The 17878-nt window shown below is 45.9% G+C and overlaps 1 protein-coding gene across 4 annotated transcripts in view; it reads right to left on the bottom strand.

Annotated features, from left to right (window-relative positions):
* Window positions 1-17878, bottom strand: part of LOC139558453 (PHD finger protein 14-like) — a 146207-nt gene that overhangs the window by 82976 nt on the left and 45353 nt on the right. For 3 of the 4 annotated variants that reach the window (XM_071373590.1, XM_071373588.1, XM_071373591.1), the window contains exons 16-18: window positions 15901-16063; window positions 1250-1312; window positions 918-1042 (exon numbers count right to left, since the gene is read on the bottom strand). In XM_071373590.1, coding sequence (XP_071229691.1) covers window positions 918-1042; window positions 1250-1312; window positions 15901-16063 — 351 coding nt within the window. The remainder of the gene's footprint in view (window positions 1-917; window positions 1043-1249; window positions 1313-15900; window positions 16064-17878) is intronic. The other variant, XM_071373589.1, reaches the window with a different exon arrangement.

Below are 17878 nucleotides of genomic sequence, written 5' to 3'. Positions count from 1 at the left end.
AGGGTCTTATTCTGGTGACATGATGGATGCTTGGCTGCCGTTTGACAAATACAAATAATATCGCTCTTATCCATAATAATCTCATGTAGGTAGCCTACCCGCACTGTATCTGTGAGCTGTTGGCTAGAGCACATGTGACAAGACCAGAGTGGGCACATTTGTTATATAATGCAACAGTTTTTCTTGCAAAACCATCAGTAAATGCAATGGAAACCCATTTAACTTGCATTTTTCATTTGCTACATGGGAATTTAACGGTAAAAGCTATTTTTATGTGCACTACATCATCACGCACAGCCTTTTATCCACAAACAGTCTGATGGAAACATCTCTGGTGGGAAAATGCACAATTTAGAATATTTGCATGAAAATCTGTTGCAAACTTAGCTAATGACAGTCACAGTTTGTAGGTCATATGGAAGGCAACTACAGTGGTCTATACACTCATAAATAAATACTCTGATAAATCAGTCAGTCTACAGTGTGTTAATGCGGACTGTTTTAATTCACACACTACTGAGGGATGTAGTAAAGTTCCGGCCCTGTTTAAGCAGCGTGAGACAGCTGAACCTCTGATGGGAGACAAGGGAAGATCAGGCTGTTCATTACATCTTGATGATGTGTGTAAATGCAGTTGGCAGTTCAAAAGAGGTGTTCTATAGAGCTGCTGGCCTCAGCCCCGCTCACCAGCCCCCCCTCGCTCAGCCTACGCAAGGCAGCCAAGGCCTAATGAAGACTGAACTTTAATCTTCAGGAGGATACAGCTCCTCACACACACACACACACACAGGTGCGAATACACACACAAGCATGGGTGTTCACACACACACACACGCATGCACACAGACCTCCTTCCGCCTTCTCTCCTAATCTCCACACACTTCCCCTCCCCTCCCTTCACACACACTGTGACCCACCTGACGAGGTTCTCGTTGTCCCCGGGTCCTTTGCAGGAGGTACAGTCAGTCCTGGTGTCGTCGGCTTTAGGGGTCTTCTTCTGCATTACAGACTGACGCTGACGCCGTTCACGTAGAGCAGGTTCCTATGGAAACACACAGGCTGATTAGAGCAGACAATGCTGTGTGTGTGTGTTAATGGTGTAGAAGAGGTGTTAAGGAATATATAAATATCCAGGTGAATAGAGTAGTACTGTATGTAACACAGGGGATGTGTATGTACTAGTTGTGAGTGTGTCAGGGAGGTTAGGAGATGTAGGAATGTTTAGTAACAAGGTAGTACAGTGACATACCTGCACTTCAAACCGCTCTTCTTCACAGATGGACACCCTCTTCCTCTTCTGCCCTCTGGTTCTCTGTGGAATACATAATGTGTTTCATTGCAGTCAGTCTTAACTAAGCTATAATTTTGTGGTAATTTATCTGCTAATTGAATGATCTGTGTGAATTGATGAGAGATAATTGACCCGAGCTCTGGTCAGTCTCATGAGCCTTGAAAGCTTATCAGCTAGCCATGCAAGGGCACAAGGTCACAGCATGGTCACTTGGGGAAAATGTCAATGTTTCTCTACTTTGAGTTGTTGAGGCAAATCATTAGTTATTGGTATTTTGTCTGACAATCTGTCAAAATAATAATTTTACTAAATTAAATATATGCTCCACAAAGTATTGGCAGTATCAGACAAATCTAACGTTATTTATTGCTTGCTTGTTATCCAAAAGATTCAGGAGCCAGTGGAAGTTTGTTTATGACGTCGTCTGCTCCCTCAGCTGTTTGTCAAAGAAAGAAAATCCACTGTGGTCTCTGCCTTTTGCAACAATACCACAGAAAGCATAAACTGCTTTCCAAAGACATTTTTTGTTTGTTTGGCACGTATTTAATCCTCTAATGCCCAGTGAGGCTGGTGTTTTGTTTTACCTCTGGCCATACAAGACAAGAGAGCCACACAGTGCTGTCTGTGGACTAGGTTCTATTCATAGCTAGAGTAACACTGCCTGTCAGTTGCACGAGAGAGAGAGTGAGAGAGAAAGGGGCAGGATAGACAGAGAGAGAGAGAGAGAGAACGAGAGCGAGAGAAAGCTGTCGGGATATGGCTGCTCCCTCCCTCCACCTCTTCATGGATCCCACTTATCTACAGCCACCATACCCTGATCCTCTTCCGATATACTGCCCCAGCCCTGCCTCCCCTCCCTCCTCCCCATCCTCCCTCCCAGTCTCAGCTCCCTGAAGGAACATAACAGATAGTCATCAGATAGAGGGGAGAAAAACACTCTCCAGTCCTCTTCCATTTTTTATTTTCCCCAGTCTTTTGTTTTTAGACTGTCAATAACCAACCACCTCCACACCTGGAAGGAGAGAGCCTGAGGAACACTCCTCCTCTGTGGCCACTCACTGCTTGGCTGCCTAGCAAGAGTCAGAGAACACCCTAGTGTCTGTCTGTCTGTCTCCCTCTCAGACAACAAAAACAATCTGTTCTTCCTTTTCAAATTTACAAAAATGAACACAAAAAACAACCATAAATGTCTTCTCCTTCTGGACGTGTATCTGTTATGTCAGAGAGATGGAGGGAAGGGAGAGAAAGGGGGAGGGAAGGGAGAGGGGAGAAGGTGGTGTAGAGTGGAGCAGCAGCAGTATCGACGGCTGTGCTGTGTTGAGGAGGTCTGGGTTAATGTGTTTTTCTGTTAGCTCGCATAAAGCGGCGTGCCCAGAAGTACGCTTGGCTGAGGACCCTGCTGCTGGAAGTACTCTGGGATTAAGCTGGCATTTTCTGATTTCCTCTCGCCGCGTCCGCTCCAGTCGAGGAGCTTCAATGCTGCATTTATCTTCAAATGCAAGGCGTGCGATGGCAGCCGCTGAAAGGACCCTGCTTTGCATTTTCTATGCTTTTACCAGGGCACCCCGGTGCTGGCACAGCATTAAAGCCCTGTTTCAATTAATCAGGGCTGGCTAATCGACCTCCCGCTGGCCCCTGCATGAGGATGAGTGTTGGAGTGTGTGTGTGTGTACTGCGTGCATGCCTGTGTGAGTGTGTGTGTGTGCAGGGCCACAGAGGTAAGATGGCCCATTGCCACTCTGTGGTGCAGCTCAGCCTCTTCTGGCCCATGTTCAGGGCCTGCTGACTGAGTACACTGCCTACTGGAGGGTCGTGCCCTTCTAACTCAACATGTGCCCTCAATGTCACAGAGTATGGAGGAGATGTGAAGGACATTCTACAGAGCCTGACCGTTATATTCCACTTATATACCCATGGGAGGGGGTTCAGCTTTAATACTACAGATAGATTGTAGCTTCCATCAATGCATTTGTCTGTATAATTTCCAATCCCCCATATATTTATTTGGGGGAATACACACACAGGTGGCCAAAGGTTTTGAGAATGACACAAATATTAATTTCCACAAAGTTTGCTGCTGTCAGATGTTACTATGGAATACTGAAGTATAATTACAAGCATTTCATAAGTGTCAAAGGCTTTTATTGACAATTACATGAAGTTGATGCAAAGAGTCAATATTTGCAGTGTTGACCGTTCTTTTTCAAGACCTCTGCAATCTGCCCTGGCATGCTGTCAATTAACTTCTGGGCCACATCCTGACTGATGGCAGCCCATTCTTGCATAACCAATGCTTGGTTTTTGTCAGATTTTGTGGGGTTTTGTTTGTCCACCCGCCTCTTGAGGATTGACCACAAGTTCTCAATGGGATTAAGGTCTGGGGAGTTTCCTGGCCATGGACCCAAAATATCGTTGTTTTGTTCCCCGAGCCACTTAGTTATCACTTTTGCCTTATGGCAAGGTGCTCCATCATGCTGGAAAAGGCATTGTTCGTCACCAAACTGTTCCTGGATGGTTGAGAGAAGTTGCTCTCGGAGGATGTGTTGGTACCATTCTTTATTCATGGCTGTGTTCTTAGGCAAAATTGTGAGTGAGCCCATTCCCTTGGCTGAGAAGCAACCACACACATGACTGGTCTCAGGATGCTTTACTGTTGGCATGACACAGGACTGATGGTAGCGCTCACCTTGTCTTCTCCGTACAAGCTTTTTTCCGGATGCCCCAAACAATCGGAAAGGGGATTCATCAGAGAAAATGACTACCCCAGTCCTCAGCAGTCCAATCCCTGTACCTTTTGCAGAATATCAGTCTGTCCCTGATGTTTTTCCTGGAGAGAAGTGGCTTCTTTGCTGCCATTTTTGACACCAGGCCATCCTCCAAAAGTCTTCGCCTCACTGTGCGTGCAGATGCACTCACACCTGCCTGCTGCCATTCCTGAGCAAGCTCTGTACTGGTGGTGCCCGATCCCGCAGCTGAATCAATTTTAGGAGACGGTCCTGGAGCTTGCTGGACTTTCTTGGGCGCCCTGAAGCCTTCTTCACAACAATTGAACCACTCTCCTTGAAGTTCTTGATGATTCGATAAATGGTTGATTTAGGTGCAATCTTACTGGCAGCAATATCCTTGCCTGTGAAGCCCTTTTTGTTCAAAGCAATGATGACGGCACGTGTTTCCTTGCAGGTAACCATGTTTGACAGAGGAAGAACAATGATTCCAAGCACCACCCTCCTTTTGAAGCTTCTAGCCTGTTATTCGAACTCAATCAGCATGACAGAGTGATCTCCAGCCTTGTCCTCATCAACACTCATACCTGTGCTAACGAGAGAATCACTGACATGATGTCAGCTGGTGTCACGCCCTGACCATAGAGAGCTTTTATTCTCTGTTGGTTAGGTCGGGGTGTGATTTAAGGGTGTGTTATCTAGGTGAATTATATTTCTATGTTGGCCTAGTATGGTTCCCAATCAGAGGCAGTTGTTTATCGTTGTCTCTGATTGGGGATCATATTTGGGGATCATATTTAGGTAGCCATTTTCCCATTGTGCTTTGTGGGATCTTGTCTATGTTTAGTTGCCTGAGCATTATTATAGCGTCACGTTTCGTTTGTTTGTTTTTTGAAGTTTTCTATTCCATAATACAGGATGGAAACATACCACGCTGCATCTTGGTCTACTCCTTATGACAAACGTGACAGAAGATCCCACCACAAACAGACCAAGCAGAAGACATCCTGGACTTGGGAGGAGATAATGGCAGGAGACGAAAGCCTTCCATGGAAGCAGACGCAGGAGGATCAATGGCGACTCCGAAGTTCACGACCACGACGGAAGCCCGAGAGGCAGCCCCCCCAATTTCTTTGGGGGGGTGGGGGCACACAGGTTGGTCGGCGAAGCCGAGGGGCGAGTCTGAGAGCTTAGAGGAATATTGGGATAGACTGAGCGAGGAGTATTGTGAGATAGTTGAGGGGAGTGATGAGGTAGAGTGGATGTTTTGGTGTCTGGAGCAAGACAGTCGCCGTGAGGAGCGTGGGACCAGTCAGGCACCGTGTTTTGCGGAGATACGCAATGTGTCTCCAGTGCGCAGCCACAGCCCGGTGCGTTCTGTGCCAGCTCCTCGCACTTGCCGTGCGAAAGTGAGCATCCAGCCAGGACGGGTTGTGCCTGCTCAGCGCACCTGGTCTCCAGTACGCCTCGGTCCAGGATATCCTGCGCCGGCCATACGTACTGTGTCTTCAGTGCGCCTTCACAGCCCAGTACGTCCTGTGCCTCCAACCCGCACTCGTCCTGAGGTGCGTGTCATCAGCCCGGTACCACCTGTACCGGTCCCACGCATCAGGCCTCCAGTGCACCTCTACAGTCCAGAGCTTCCTGCGAGGTTTCCCGTTCCGGAGCCTCCTGCGAGGGTTCCCGGTCCGGAGCCCCCAGCGACGGTTCCCGGTCCGGAGCCCCCGGCGACGATCCACGATCCGGAGCCTCCTGAGACAGGCCTCCTGAGACTGTCCGGAGCCTCCTGCGAGGGTTCCCGGTCCGGAGCCTCCGGCGACGATCCACGGAACGGAGCATCAGGCGATGATTCACGGTACGGTTCTTCCGGCGACGAGCCACGGTCCGGTTCTTCCGGCAACGAGCCATGGTCCGGTTCCTCCGATGACGTGTCCACGAGCGGAGTGGGTACTTCGCCCCGCACCGGAGCTGCAGCAGAGCTGCTGTTCCCAATCAGAGGCAGCTGTTTATCGTTGTCTCCGATTGGGGATCATATTTAGGTAGCCATTTTCCCATTGTGCTTTGTGGGATCTTGTCTATGTTTAGTTGCCTGTGAGCATTATTATAGCTTCACGTTTCGTTTGTTCATTTTGTTGTTTTGTTGTTTGAAGTTTTCTACTCTATAATAAAGGATGGAGACATACCACGCTGCATCTTGGTCTACTCCTTATGACGAACGTGACAGCTGGTCCTTTTGTGGCAGGGCTGAAATGCAGTGGAAATGCTTTTTTTGGGATTCATTTCATTTGCATGGCAAAGAGGGACTTTGCAATTAATTGCAATTAATCTGATCACTCTTTATAACCTTCTGGAGTACATGCAAATTGCCATCATACAAACTGAGGCAGCAGACTTTGTGAAAATTAATATTTGTGTCATTCTCAAAACCTTTGGCCACGACTGTACATACATACATACATACATACATACATACACACACACAAACACAGTACCAGTCAAAAGTTTGGACACTCCAAATCATTCAAGGGTTTTTCTTTAATTTTACTCTTTCATAATAATAGTGAAGACATCAACACTATGAAATAACAAATATAGAATCATGTTGTAACCAAAAAAGTATTTAGATTCTTCAAAGCAACCACCCTTTGCCTTGATGACAGCTTTGCACACTCTTGGCATTCTCTCAACCAGCTTCACCTGGAATGCTTTTCCAACATTCTTGAAGGAGTTCCCACATATGCTGAGCACATGTTGGCTACTTTTCCTTCACTCTGCGGTCTAACTCATCCCAAACCATGTCAGTTGGGTTGAGGTCGGGGGATTGTGGAGTCCAGGTCATCTGATGCAGCACTCCATCACTCTCTTGGTCAAATAGACCTTACACAGCCTGGAGGTGTGTTGGGTCATTGTCCTTTTGAAAAACAAATTATAGTCCAACTAAGTGCAAACCAGATGGGATGGCGTATCGCTGCAGAATGCTGTGGTAGCCATGCTGGTTAAGTGTGCCTTGAATTCTAAATAAATCACAGACAGTATCACCAGCAAAGCACCCCCACATCATCACACCTCCTCCTCCATGCTTCACAGTGGGAACCACACATGCGGAGATCATCTGTTCACCTACTCTACGTCTCACAAAGACACGGCGGTTGGAACCAAAAATCTCAAATTTGGACTTATCAGACCAAAGGACAGATTTCCACCGGTCTAATGTCCATTGCTTGTGTTTCTTGGCCCAAGAACTTGACTTTCCTAGTTAAATACAGGTTAAATAAAAAATAAAAAGCAAGTCTCTTCGTCTTATTGGTGTCCTTTAGTAGTGGTTTCTTTGCAGCAATTCGACAATGATGGCCTGATTCACACAGTCTCCTCTGATCAGTTGATGTTGAGATGTGTGTATTACTTGAACTCTGTGAAGCATTTATTTGGGCTGCAATCTGAGGTGCAGTTTACTCTATTGAACTTATCCTCTGCAGCAGAGGTAACTCTGGGTCTTCCTTTCCTGTGGTGGTCCTCATGAGAGCCAGTTTCATCATAGTGCTTGATGGTCATTGCGATTGCACTTGAAGAAACATTCAAAGTTCCTCAAATTTTCCGGACTGACTGACCTTTGTCTTATTTGAGCTGTTCTTGCCATAATATGGACCGGGTCTTTTACCAAATAGGGATATCTTCTGTATACCACCCCTAACTTGTCACAACACAACTGATTGGCTCAAACGCATTAAGGAGCAAAGAAATTCGACAAATTAACTTTTAACAAGGCACACCTGTTAATTGAAATGCATTCCAGGTGACTACCTCATGAATCTGGTTGAGAGAATGCCAAGAGTGTGCAAAGCAATCATCAATGCAAAGGGTGGCTACTTTGAAGAATGTCAAATATAAAAAATATTTAGATTTGTTTAACACTTTTTTGGTTACTACATGATTCCATATGTGTTATTTCATAGTGTTGATGTCTTCACTATTATTTGACAATGTAGATAATATTAAACATAAAGAAAAACCCTTGAATGAGTAGGTGTTTCCAAACCTTTGACCAGTGTGTGTATATACACTGCTCAAAAAAATAAAGGGAACACTAAAATAACACATCCTAGATCTGAATGAATGAAATATTCTTATTAAATACTTTTTTCTTTACATAGTTGAATGTGCTGACAACAAAATCACACAAAAATTATCAATGGAAATCAAATTTATCAACCCATGGAGATCTGGATTTGGAGTCACACATTAAAGTGGAAAACCACACTACAGGCTGATGTAAACTTTGATGTAATGTCCTTAAAACAAGTCAAAATGAGGCTCAGTAGTGTGTGTGGCCTCCACGTGCCTGTATGACCTCCCTACAACGCTTGGGCATGCTCCTGATGAGGTGGCGGATGGTCTCCTGAGGGATCTCCTCCCAGACCTGGACTAAAGCATCCGCCAACTCCTGGACAGTCTGTGGTGCAACGTGGCGTTGGTGGATGGAGCGAGACATGATGTCCCAGATGTGCTCAATTGGATTCAGGTCTGGGGAACGGGCGGGCCAGTCCATAGCATCAATGCCTTCCTCTTGCAGGAACTGCTGACACACTCCAGCCACATGAGGTCTAGCATTGTCTTGCATTAGGAGGAACCCAGGGCCAACCGCACCAGCATATGGTCTCACAAGGGGTCTGAGGATCTCATCTCGGTACCTAATGGCAGTCAGGCTACCTCTGGCGAGCACATGGAGGGCTGTGCGGCCCCCCAAAGAAATGCCACTCCACACAATGACTGACCCACCGCCAAACCGGTCATGCTGGAGGATGTTGCAGGCAGGAGAACGTTCTCCATGGCGTCTCCATACTCTGTCACGTGCTCAGTGTGAACCTGCTTTCATCTGTGAAGAGCACAGGGCGCCAGTGGCGAATTTGCCAATCTTGGTGTTCTCTGGCAAATGCCAAACGTCCTGCACGGTGTTGGGCTGTAAGCACAACCCCCACCTATGGACGTCGGGCCCTCATGGAGTCTGTTCCTGACCGTTTGAGCAGACACATGCACATTTGTGGCCTGCTGGAGGTCATTTTGCAGGGCTCTGGCAGTGTTCCTCCTGATCCTCCTTGCACAAAGGCGGAGGTAGCGGTCCTGCTGCTGGGTTGTTGCCCTCCTACGGCCTCCTCCACGTCTCCTGATGTACTGGCCTGTCTCCTGGTAGCGCCTCCATGCTCTGGACACTACGCTGACAGACACAGCAAACCTTCTTGCCACAGCTCACATTGATGTGCCATCCTGGATGAGCTGCACTACCTGAGCCACTTGTGTGGGTTGTAGACTCCGTCTCATGCTACCACTAGAGTGAAAGCACCGCCAGCATTCAAAAGTGACCAAAACATCAGCCAGGAAGCATAGGAACTGAGAAGTGGTCTGTGGTCACCACCTGCAGAACCACTCCTTTATTGGGGTTGTCTTGCTAATTGCCTATAATTTCCACCTGTTGTCTATTCCATTTGCACAACAGCATGTGAAATTTATTGTCAATCAGTGTTGCTTCCTAAGTGGACAGTTTGATTTCACAGAAGTGTGATTGACTTGGAGTTACATTGCGTTGTTTAAGTGTTCCCTTTATTTTTTTGAGCAGTGTATATATATATATATATATATATATATATATATATATATATATATTACACACACACACACACAAATATCTTTAAATATATTTTCCTTTATTATTTTCCCCTAACCCTACCACCCCTTCCCTAATAGGAGTAAACTAATGGACAATACCACTTAGGCTTCTACTTCCAGCTGATACATAATATATACATTTGATGGACACAATGTATTTTACAAAGTTTAAAAAAAAATCATCTCTGAAGACCATTTCTATTTTGTCATATATTTTTAACTGGGCTGTTTCACAAAAGTTCTGAACCTATGTACATTTTATGGACACTTTTATTTTCCATTCGTTTTTTGCCATATACTCTTTTCAACACTCATTGAATCATTACATCTCAGAACCATCAGTTCCGGCCCACACTATACCGCATTTTCAAGGAAGCTTGGTCTTTGCTTCTTGTAATATAATCTACCGACAATATCTCACATTTTCAGGCCTATATCTCCAAAACGAATCGTTCCAGACCAAAACCATCCTGCATTTTCAAAAGGTTTGGTAATCATTGCTTCTTCTTCTAGAATCTTGTGTGACAGTGTGTGTAATGGGGTGGTGATGAAGCATGGCCCTGCTCTAACACCCCTCCATGATTACACAGGAACATCCTGTATGAACATATGCCATTAGTCTAGTGAGAATGATGATGAGAATTAAGTTACTACATCTAGTTACCACTGGGTCCTCCGCTCCGTTAACTTCTCTAATCCTGCATGGTGCTGTGAAATGATTCATGGCTGTTAAAGATGCAATGATGTACTTAATTAAAAGATTGATTTAGCTCAGAGTCGTACAAACTGCCCCCAGTTAATATTTCCTCACCTGAGCAGAGACCCTGATTAGGTATGCTGATTAGGTATGCTGTGTGTGTACGTGTGTGTGTCCACATTTTACCTTATATCTTATTTTAATAATGTTTTATGTTAGTCTGCATTGCACTGAATTCTGCATTGGATTTGTGTTGATCTTTCCCTGGCCTTTCATAGATTACCTTAATGGAGTCAACCAGTATAGAGAGCAAATAGTTAACCAAACTCATACTCTGGTCCCCACCCATACGCACACCGCAGGCAGGAGAAGTGGCTTCGAAGGGAGCGAGGAAGGGAGAAATGGAGGGAGGTAGGGAGGGCTGAAGTGAAGGAGCCAACTGGCAGTGGTTCTACCATCTAGCATTTATAATGATAAGTGTTCCATCTGCTGAGTGGTGGACGAGGAGCCAAAGGCGACAGATGGAATTGTTTTCACAATCTGTTTAAATATGTAGTCTTCCTTTTTAAAGACACACACAACCCGGCTCCGTCACTTGCTTGCTTGCTAGCGTCAAGAACAACAAGGAGATGTTAGATTTCCTCCTTTGTTAATATTCAAACTTCATTTTACATGAATCACTCATCCCAATCCTCTGTAGATTGGAAGAAGTTCAGGTGGACCTGAACCAACTAGCCGGGGGGGGGGGGGGGGGGGGGGACTGAACACCAGAGGAAGTATACGTTTGGATCCACCCCCTCTAGTTTCCTGGCATGTCTACTAGCAATCCTGTTTAGTACAGCAGCGTATCCTGTTTAGTACAGCAGTGTGACCTAGTCCTGTGAGTCTGGCCTGATACATGCTATATCTGTCGGGCTCTGTTAGTTCGGCCTTGTATATCTGTCGGGCTCTGTTAGTTCGGCCTGGTATATCTGTCGGGCTCTGTTAGTATGGCCTGGTATATCTGTCGGGCTCTGTTAGTCCGGCCTGGTATATCTGTCGGGCTCTGTTAGTCCGGCCTGGTATATCTGTCGGGCTCTGTTAGTCCGGCCTGGTATATCTGTCGGGCTCTGTTAGTCCGGCCTTGTATATCTGTCGGGCTCTGTTAGTCCGGCCTTGTATATCTGTCGGGCTCTGTTAGTCCGGCCTGGTATATCTGTCGGGCTCTGTTAGTCCGGCCTGGTATATCTGTCGGGCTCTGTTAGTCCGGCCTGGTATATCTGTCGGGCTCTGTTAGTCCGGCCTGGTATATCTGTCGGGCTCTGTTAGTATGGCCTGGTATATCTGTCGGGCTCTGTTAGTCCGGCCTGGTATATCTGTCGGGCTCTGTTAGTCCGGCCTGGTATATCTGTCGGGCTCTGTTAGTCCGGCCTGGTATATCTGTCGGGCTCTGTTAGTCCGGCCTGGTATATCTGTCGGGCTCTGTTAGTCCGGCCTGGTATATCTGTCGGGCTCTGTTAGTCCGGCCTTGTATATCTGTCGGGCTCTGTTAGTCCGGCCTTGTATATCTGTCGGGCTCTGTTAGTCCGGCCTTGTATATCTGTCGGGCTCTGTTAGTCCGGCCTGGTATATCTGTCGGGCTCTGTTAGTCCGGCCTGGTATATCTGTCGGGCTCTGTTAGTCCGGCCTGGTATATCTGTCGGGCTCTGTTAGTCCGGCCTGGTATATCTGTCGGGCTCTGTTAGTTCGGCCTTGTATATCTGTCGGGCTCTGTTAGTTCGGCCTTGTATATCTGTCGGGCTCTGTTAGTATGGCCTGGTATATCTGTCGGGCTCTGTTAGTCCGGCCTGGTATATCTGTCGGGCTCTGTTAGTCCGGCCTGGTATATCTGTCGGGCTCTGTTAGTCCGGCCTTGTATATCTGTCGGGCTCTGTTAGTCCGGCCTGGTATATCTGTCGGGCTCTGTTAGTATGGCCTGGTATATCTGTCGGGCTCTGTTAGTTCGGCCTTGTATATCTGTCGGGCTCTGTTAGTCCGGCCTGGTATATCTGTCGGGCTCTGTTAGTCCGGCCTGGTATATCTGTCGGGCTCTGTTAGTTCGGCCTTGTATATCTGTCGGGCTCTGTTAGTTCGGCCTTGTATATCTGTCGGGCTCTGTTAGTATGGCCTGGTATATCTGTCGGGCTCTGTTAGTCCGGCCTGGTATATCTGTCGGGCTCTGTTAGTCCGGCCTGGTATATCTGTCGGGCTCTGTTAGTCCGGCCTTGTATATCTGTCGGGCTCTGTTAGTCCGGCCTGGTATATCTGTCGGGCTCTGTTAGTATGGCCTGGTATATCTGTCGGGCTCTGTTAGTTCGGCCTTGTATATCTGTCGGGCTCTGTTAGTTCGGCCTTGTATATCTGTCGGGCTCTGTTAGTCCGGCCTGGTATATCTGTCGGGCTCTGTTAGTCCGGCCTTGTATATCTGTCGGGCTCTGTTAGTCCGGCCTGGTATATCTGTCGGGCTCTGTTAGTCCGGCCTGGTATATCTGTCGGGCTCTGTTAGTCCGGCCTTGTATATCTGTCGGGCTCTGTTAGTCCGGCCTGGTATATCTGTCGGGCTCTGTTAGTCCGGCCTGGTATATCTGTCGGGCTCTGTTAGTCCGGCCTGGTATATCTGTCGGGCTCTGTTAGTCCGGCCTGGTATATCTGTCGGGCTCTGTTAGTTCGGCCTTGTATATCTGTCGGGCTCTGTTAGTTCGGCCTTGTATATCTGTCGGGCTCTGTTAGTATGGCCTGGTATATCTGTCGGGCTCTGTTAGTCCGGCCTGGTATATCTGTCGGGCTCTGTTAGTCCGGCCTGGTATATCTGTCGGGCTCTGTTAGTCCGGCCTTGTATATCTGTCGGGCTCTGTTAGTCCGGCCTGGTATATCTGTCGGGCTCTGTTAGTATGGCCTGGTATATCTGTCGGGCTCTGTTAGTTCGGCCTTGTATATCTGTCGGGCTCTGTTAGTCCGGCCTGGTATATCTGTCGGGCTCTGTTAGTCCGGCCTTGTATATCTGTCGGGCTCTGTTAGTCCGGCCTGGTATATCTGTCGGGCTCTGTTAGTCCGGCCTGGTATATCTGTCGGGCTCTGTTAGTCCGGCCTTGTATATCTGTCGGGCTCTGTTAGTCCGGCCTGGTATATCTGTCGGGCTCTGTTAGTCCGGCCTGGTATATCTGTCGGGCTCTGTTAGTCCGGCCTGGTATATCTGTCGGGCTCTGTTAGTCCGGCCTGGTATATCTGTCGGGCTCTGTTAGTCCGGCCTGGTATATCTGTCGGGCTCTGTTAGTCCGGCCTGGTATATCTGTCGGGCTCTGTTAGTCCGGCCTGGTATATCTGTCGGGCTCTGTTAGTCCGGCCTGGTATATCTGTCGGGCTCTGTTAGTCCGGCCTGGTATATCTGTCGGGCTCTGTTAGTCCGGCCTGGTATATCTGTCGGGCTCTGTTAGTCTGGCCTTGTATATCTGTCGGGCTCTGTTAGTCCGGCCTGGTATATCTGTCGGGCTCTGTTAGTCCGGCCTGGTATATCTGTCGGGCTCTGTTAGTCCGGCCTTGTATATCTGTCGGGCTCTGTTAGTCCGGCCTGGTATATCTGTCGGGCTCTGTTAGTCCGGCCTGGTATATCTGTCGGGCTCTGTTAGTCCGGCCTGGTATATCTGTCGGGCTCTGTTAGTCCGGCCTGGTATATCTGTCGGGCTCTGTTAGTCCGGCCTGGTATATCTGTCGGGCTCTGTTAGTCCGGCCTGGTATATCTGTCGGGCTCTGTTAGTCCGGCCTGGTATATCTGGTGACGGGTCAGACGGGACAAAGAAGGGCTAGACTACAGACGTCATTGGGGCTGGACTCATACCTATGATGGAGTACTTTAACCCCCGGTATAGGTTGACGGATTACTGTCTGTTTCTCCAAACCCGGGAAATACATTCTGGATTATACAGTAGATGGCAGGACAATTCAAAAGGCTACCCCAGAAATATCAACACAATTGACCCCAAAACTAGCAAAGTGGAGGCCGGGAAAGCCCATTTTGACAGACGACCACCTAACGGGATACTTTCTGGATTTTGGTAAGGATGCCCTTTATCGACATCCCCAGAGTCAGATATATTTGCATCCAGTATGAAGGAAGTTAGAGGTAGTTTCGCGTGCCAATGCTAATGTTTATTTTTCTAAATTAATAAAAATGAAAAGCTGAAATGTCTTGAGTCAATAAGTATTCAAGCCTTTTGTTATGTCAAGCCTAATTACCTTCAGGAGTAAAAATGTGCTTAACAAGTCACATAATAATTTGCATGGACTAACTGTGTGGAATAAATGTGTTTAACATTTTTGAACGACTACCCCATCTCTGTATCTCACACATACATAAGTCGAGCAGTGAATTTCAAACACAGATTCAATGCCTCTCAAAGAATGGCACCTATTGGTAGATGGGTAAAAAATGTTTGAATATCCTTTTGACCATGGTGAAGTTATTAATTACACTTTGGATGGTGTATCAATACACCCAGTCACTACAAAGATACAGGCGTCCTTCCTACTCAGTTGACGGAGAGAAACAAAACCGCTCAGGAATTTCACCATGAGGCCAATGGTGACTTTAAAACAGTTACAGAGTTGAATGGCTGTGATAGAAGAAAACTGAGGATGGATCAACAACATTGTAGTTACTCCACAATACTAACCTAATTCACAGAGTGAAAAGAAGGAAGCCTGTACAGAATAAATATATTCTAAAACATATATCCTGTTTGCAATAAGGTAATAAAGTTATACTGCAAAAAATGTGGCAAAGAAATTTACTTTTTGTCCTGAAAAAGCATTATGTTTGAGGCAAATCCAACACAACAAATCACAGAGTACCATGTTTTGGGTGTGCTTGTCATCGGCAAGGAATAGGGAGTTTTTTAGGATAAAAAGAAAAAGAATCGAGCTAAGCACAGACAAAGTCCTAGAGGAAAACCTGGTTCAGTCTGCTTTCCAACAGACACTGGAAGACAAATCCACAGCAGGACAATAACCTAAAATGCAAGCCCGAAATATACACTTAAGTTACTTACCAAGAAGACATTGAATGTTCCCGAGTGGCCTAGTTACAGTTTTGACTTAAATCAGCTTGAAAATCTATGGCAAGACTTGAAAATGGATGTTTAGCAACGATCAACAACCAACTTGACAGAGCTTGAAGAATGTTAAAAAGAATAAATGGGCAAATGTCGTACAATCCAGGTTTGCAAAGCTCTATACAACTCACAGCTGTAAATCACTGCCAAATGTCATTCTAACATGTATTGACTCAGTGGGTTGAATACATATCTAATCCAAATATATCAGCGTTTTATATTCCAATAATACATTTAAAATGTAGAATTTTTCTTTCACTTTGACAGTTTTTTGTGTATAATGTTGACAGAAAATTACAATTAAATCCATTTTAATCCCACTTTGTAACGCAACAACACATGGAAAAAGTCAAGTTTCTGAAGGCACTGTACATAATAAATAAAAAGTGTGTTAATACACACCGTGCCCCTCACATCTCGTTTCTTGGGCTCCGGGGACATCTCCTGAGGGATGAATTTGATTGGTCCTTTAATCTGTCTCCGAGACCTCTTAGTACCGTCGGGCAGCGTCTCCATGGCGATGTCGGCATCATCGCTACTGGCCTGGTCACACTCTGAACATTGCCTGAGAAGAAGCGGGAGGTAGAGAAAGGTAGAAGTAGAGTGGTAGAGGTAGAGAGAAGAGAGAGGGATGATCTTTCACGGTCCAGACAGTGTCCTCTCGTCTTTGCAGGGGTATTGATTTGACTAATCTGTGAACATCTTAAGCATGGAAAACAGGTTTCAGATACCTTTCTCTCTTACTATCAATGTCTGACAAACAGGATCTAGATGTTGCTGATTATGTTGGAGAAAACAAACAAAACACTAAGGCTTTGGTCTGTAATGTCTGTCTTTGTTGAAATCTATGAAAATAATATTTGCTTGGTTCGAAAAAAAATAAGAAAATGCTGTTTTCCCAAAGTATTGAAATCTGAGCCTGGAGGTCTGCCCCTGGATTTGAGGACAGGGGTTTATGCTGACCCAGGCAAAGCATACGACTGTGACATACGTTTCTGCCAGTCTTATAAATTAGATCTCATCAGTATTATAGCTTAAGGCAAAGTGAACTTGTGGATCCTCTGTGTGTTTCTAGTTCCTACTGAGAAGCCCTGTCTGCACCTTTCTTTCTGCCTCTTTCGTGGGGTGCAGATCATAGTAATTAGGTATGACTTGGCCTCGGCTCCACAAAATTATATCCATCCAAACACTTTGTAATTTCTGCCCTCCGGAGCAGAACGCCGCCGTGCTCTCTAATTCATGGTTTAAATGATTTACTCCCAGTCACAGGCATGGACAACGTGCAGGTTGAGGTGCCACAAAAACAAACACATTACAATCCCCCATCCTCCTTAACTTAGAATAGGAAGTAAAAAGGGAGATGAATAACTGTGGAAGTAGCTCACTAAGTGACAGAGACAGAATACTACTGAAACTATTGAGACAGATACACAAAAGAGCTCGTCTATTTATCTATCCAGATAAGGACATCTAGCTCTTCTGTGTGAAGTGGGACATTTCCACCATCTCTGCATTCTCCATCTGATAAATCTACTGCCATTGAGTATTCTGAAATGTCACACTTAATACAAATAAATCAATTGTGGACACTAATGTATCTTCTACTCCAAGTTATTATAAAACGGTTTGTTTGGATCCTCGATGCTGATTGGATGATATGCGGGACATTTACTCACGCAAAATACCATGACGTGTTAATCTCATAATTCCACTATCCCGCAGTCCAGGCAGGAAATTCTGTCAAAATATCCCTTGGGCAAAAAAGCGTCTACACTATTTTTCCATGCTACTATTTGATTTGCAACAGATGGGGGCTTTATAAACCTACCTGTCTGCCTTTACAACTACACTATTTTTCCATGCTACTATTTGATTTGCAACAGATGGGGGCTTTATAAACCTACCTGTCTGCCTTTACAACCTGTTCAACAATGAATCATTTTACAAATGCTTTCTCTCCCATGCCAGTAGGCTAGGTAGCCCAAGAATGAAACCAACTAATTCACCATGGAAACTGAACACTCAAGAATTCATTCATTTATTAACCAGCGCAGTGCGGCCTATGTAGGCCTATTGGATATTCATTAAATCATTATTTATTGAGGTTCTCATCATCACTGAATCTCTGCTAGCTAGCTACATGCCAATGATTTGGTTAGCATAGCAATGTCCAAAGAATAGAATGATTAGAATTAACAACTGCGTCAAAACATAAGAAAATAACTAACGACCAGCCCGCTGTTTTTAATGAAAACATTAGATTAATATTTGTATAAATATGTGGGCAACCGTTTTATAAAAGCAATAAGGCCCTCAAACCCGGGGAATATCGTATGATAACTCCTGACTAAGGGCTGTTCCCGGCCCTTGGCTTCGTCTC

This window comes from Salvelinus alpinus, chromosome 29 (assembly GCF_045679555.1).
Source record: "Salvelinus alpinus chromosome 29, SLU_Salpinus.1, whole genome shotgun sequence".
In the NCBI taxonomy this organism is placed as follows: Eukaryota; Metazoa; Chordata; class Actinopteri; order Salmoniformes; family Salmonidae; genus Salvelinus; species Salvelinus alpinus.
The sequence above is the reverse complement of the archived record's forward strand: the minus strand, read 5'-3'. Positions and strand labels throughout refer to the sequence as shown.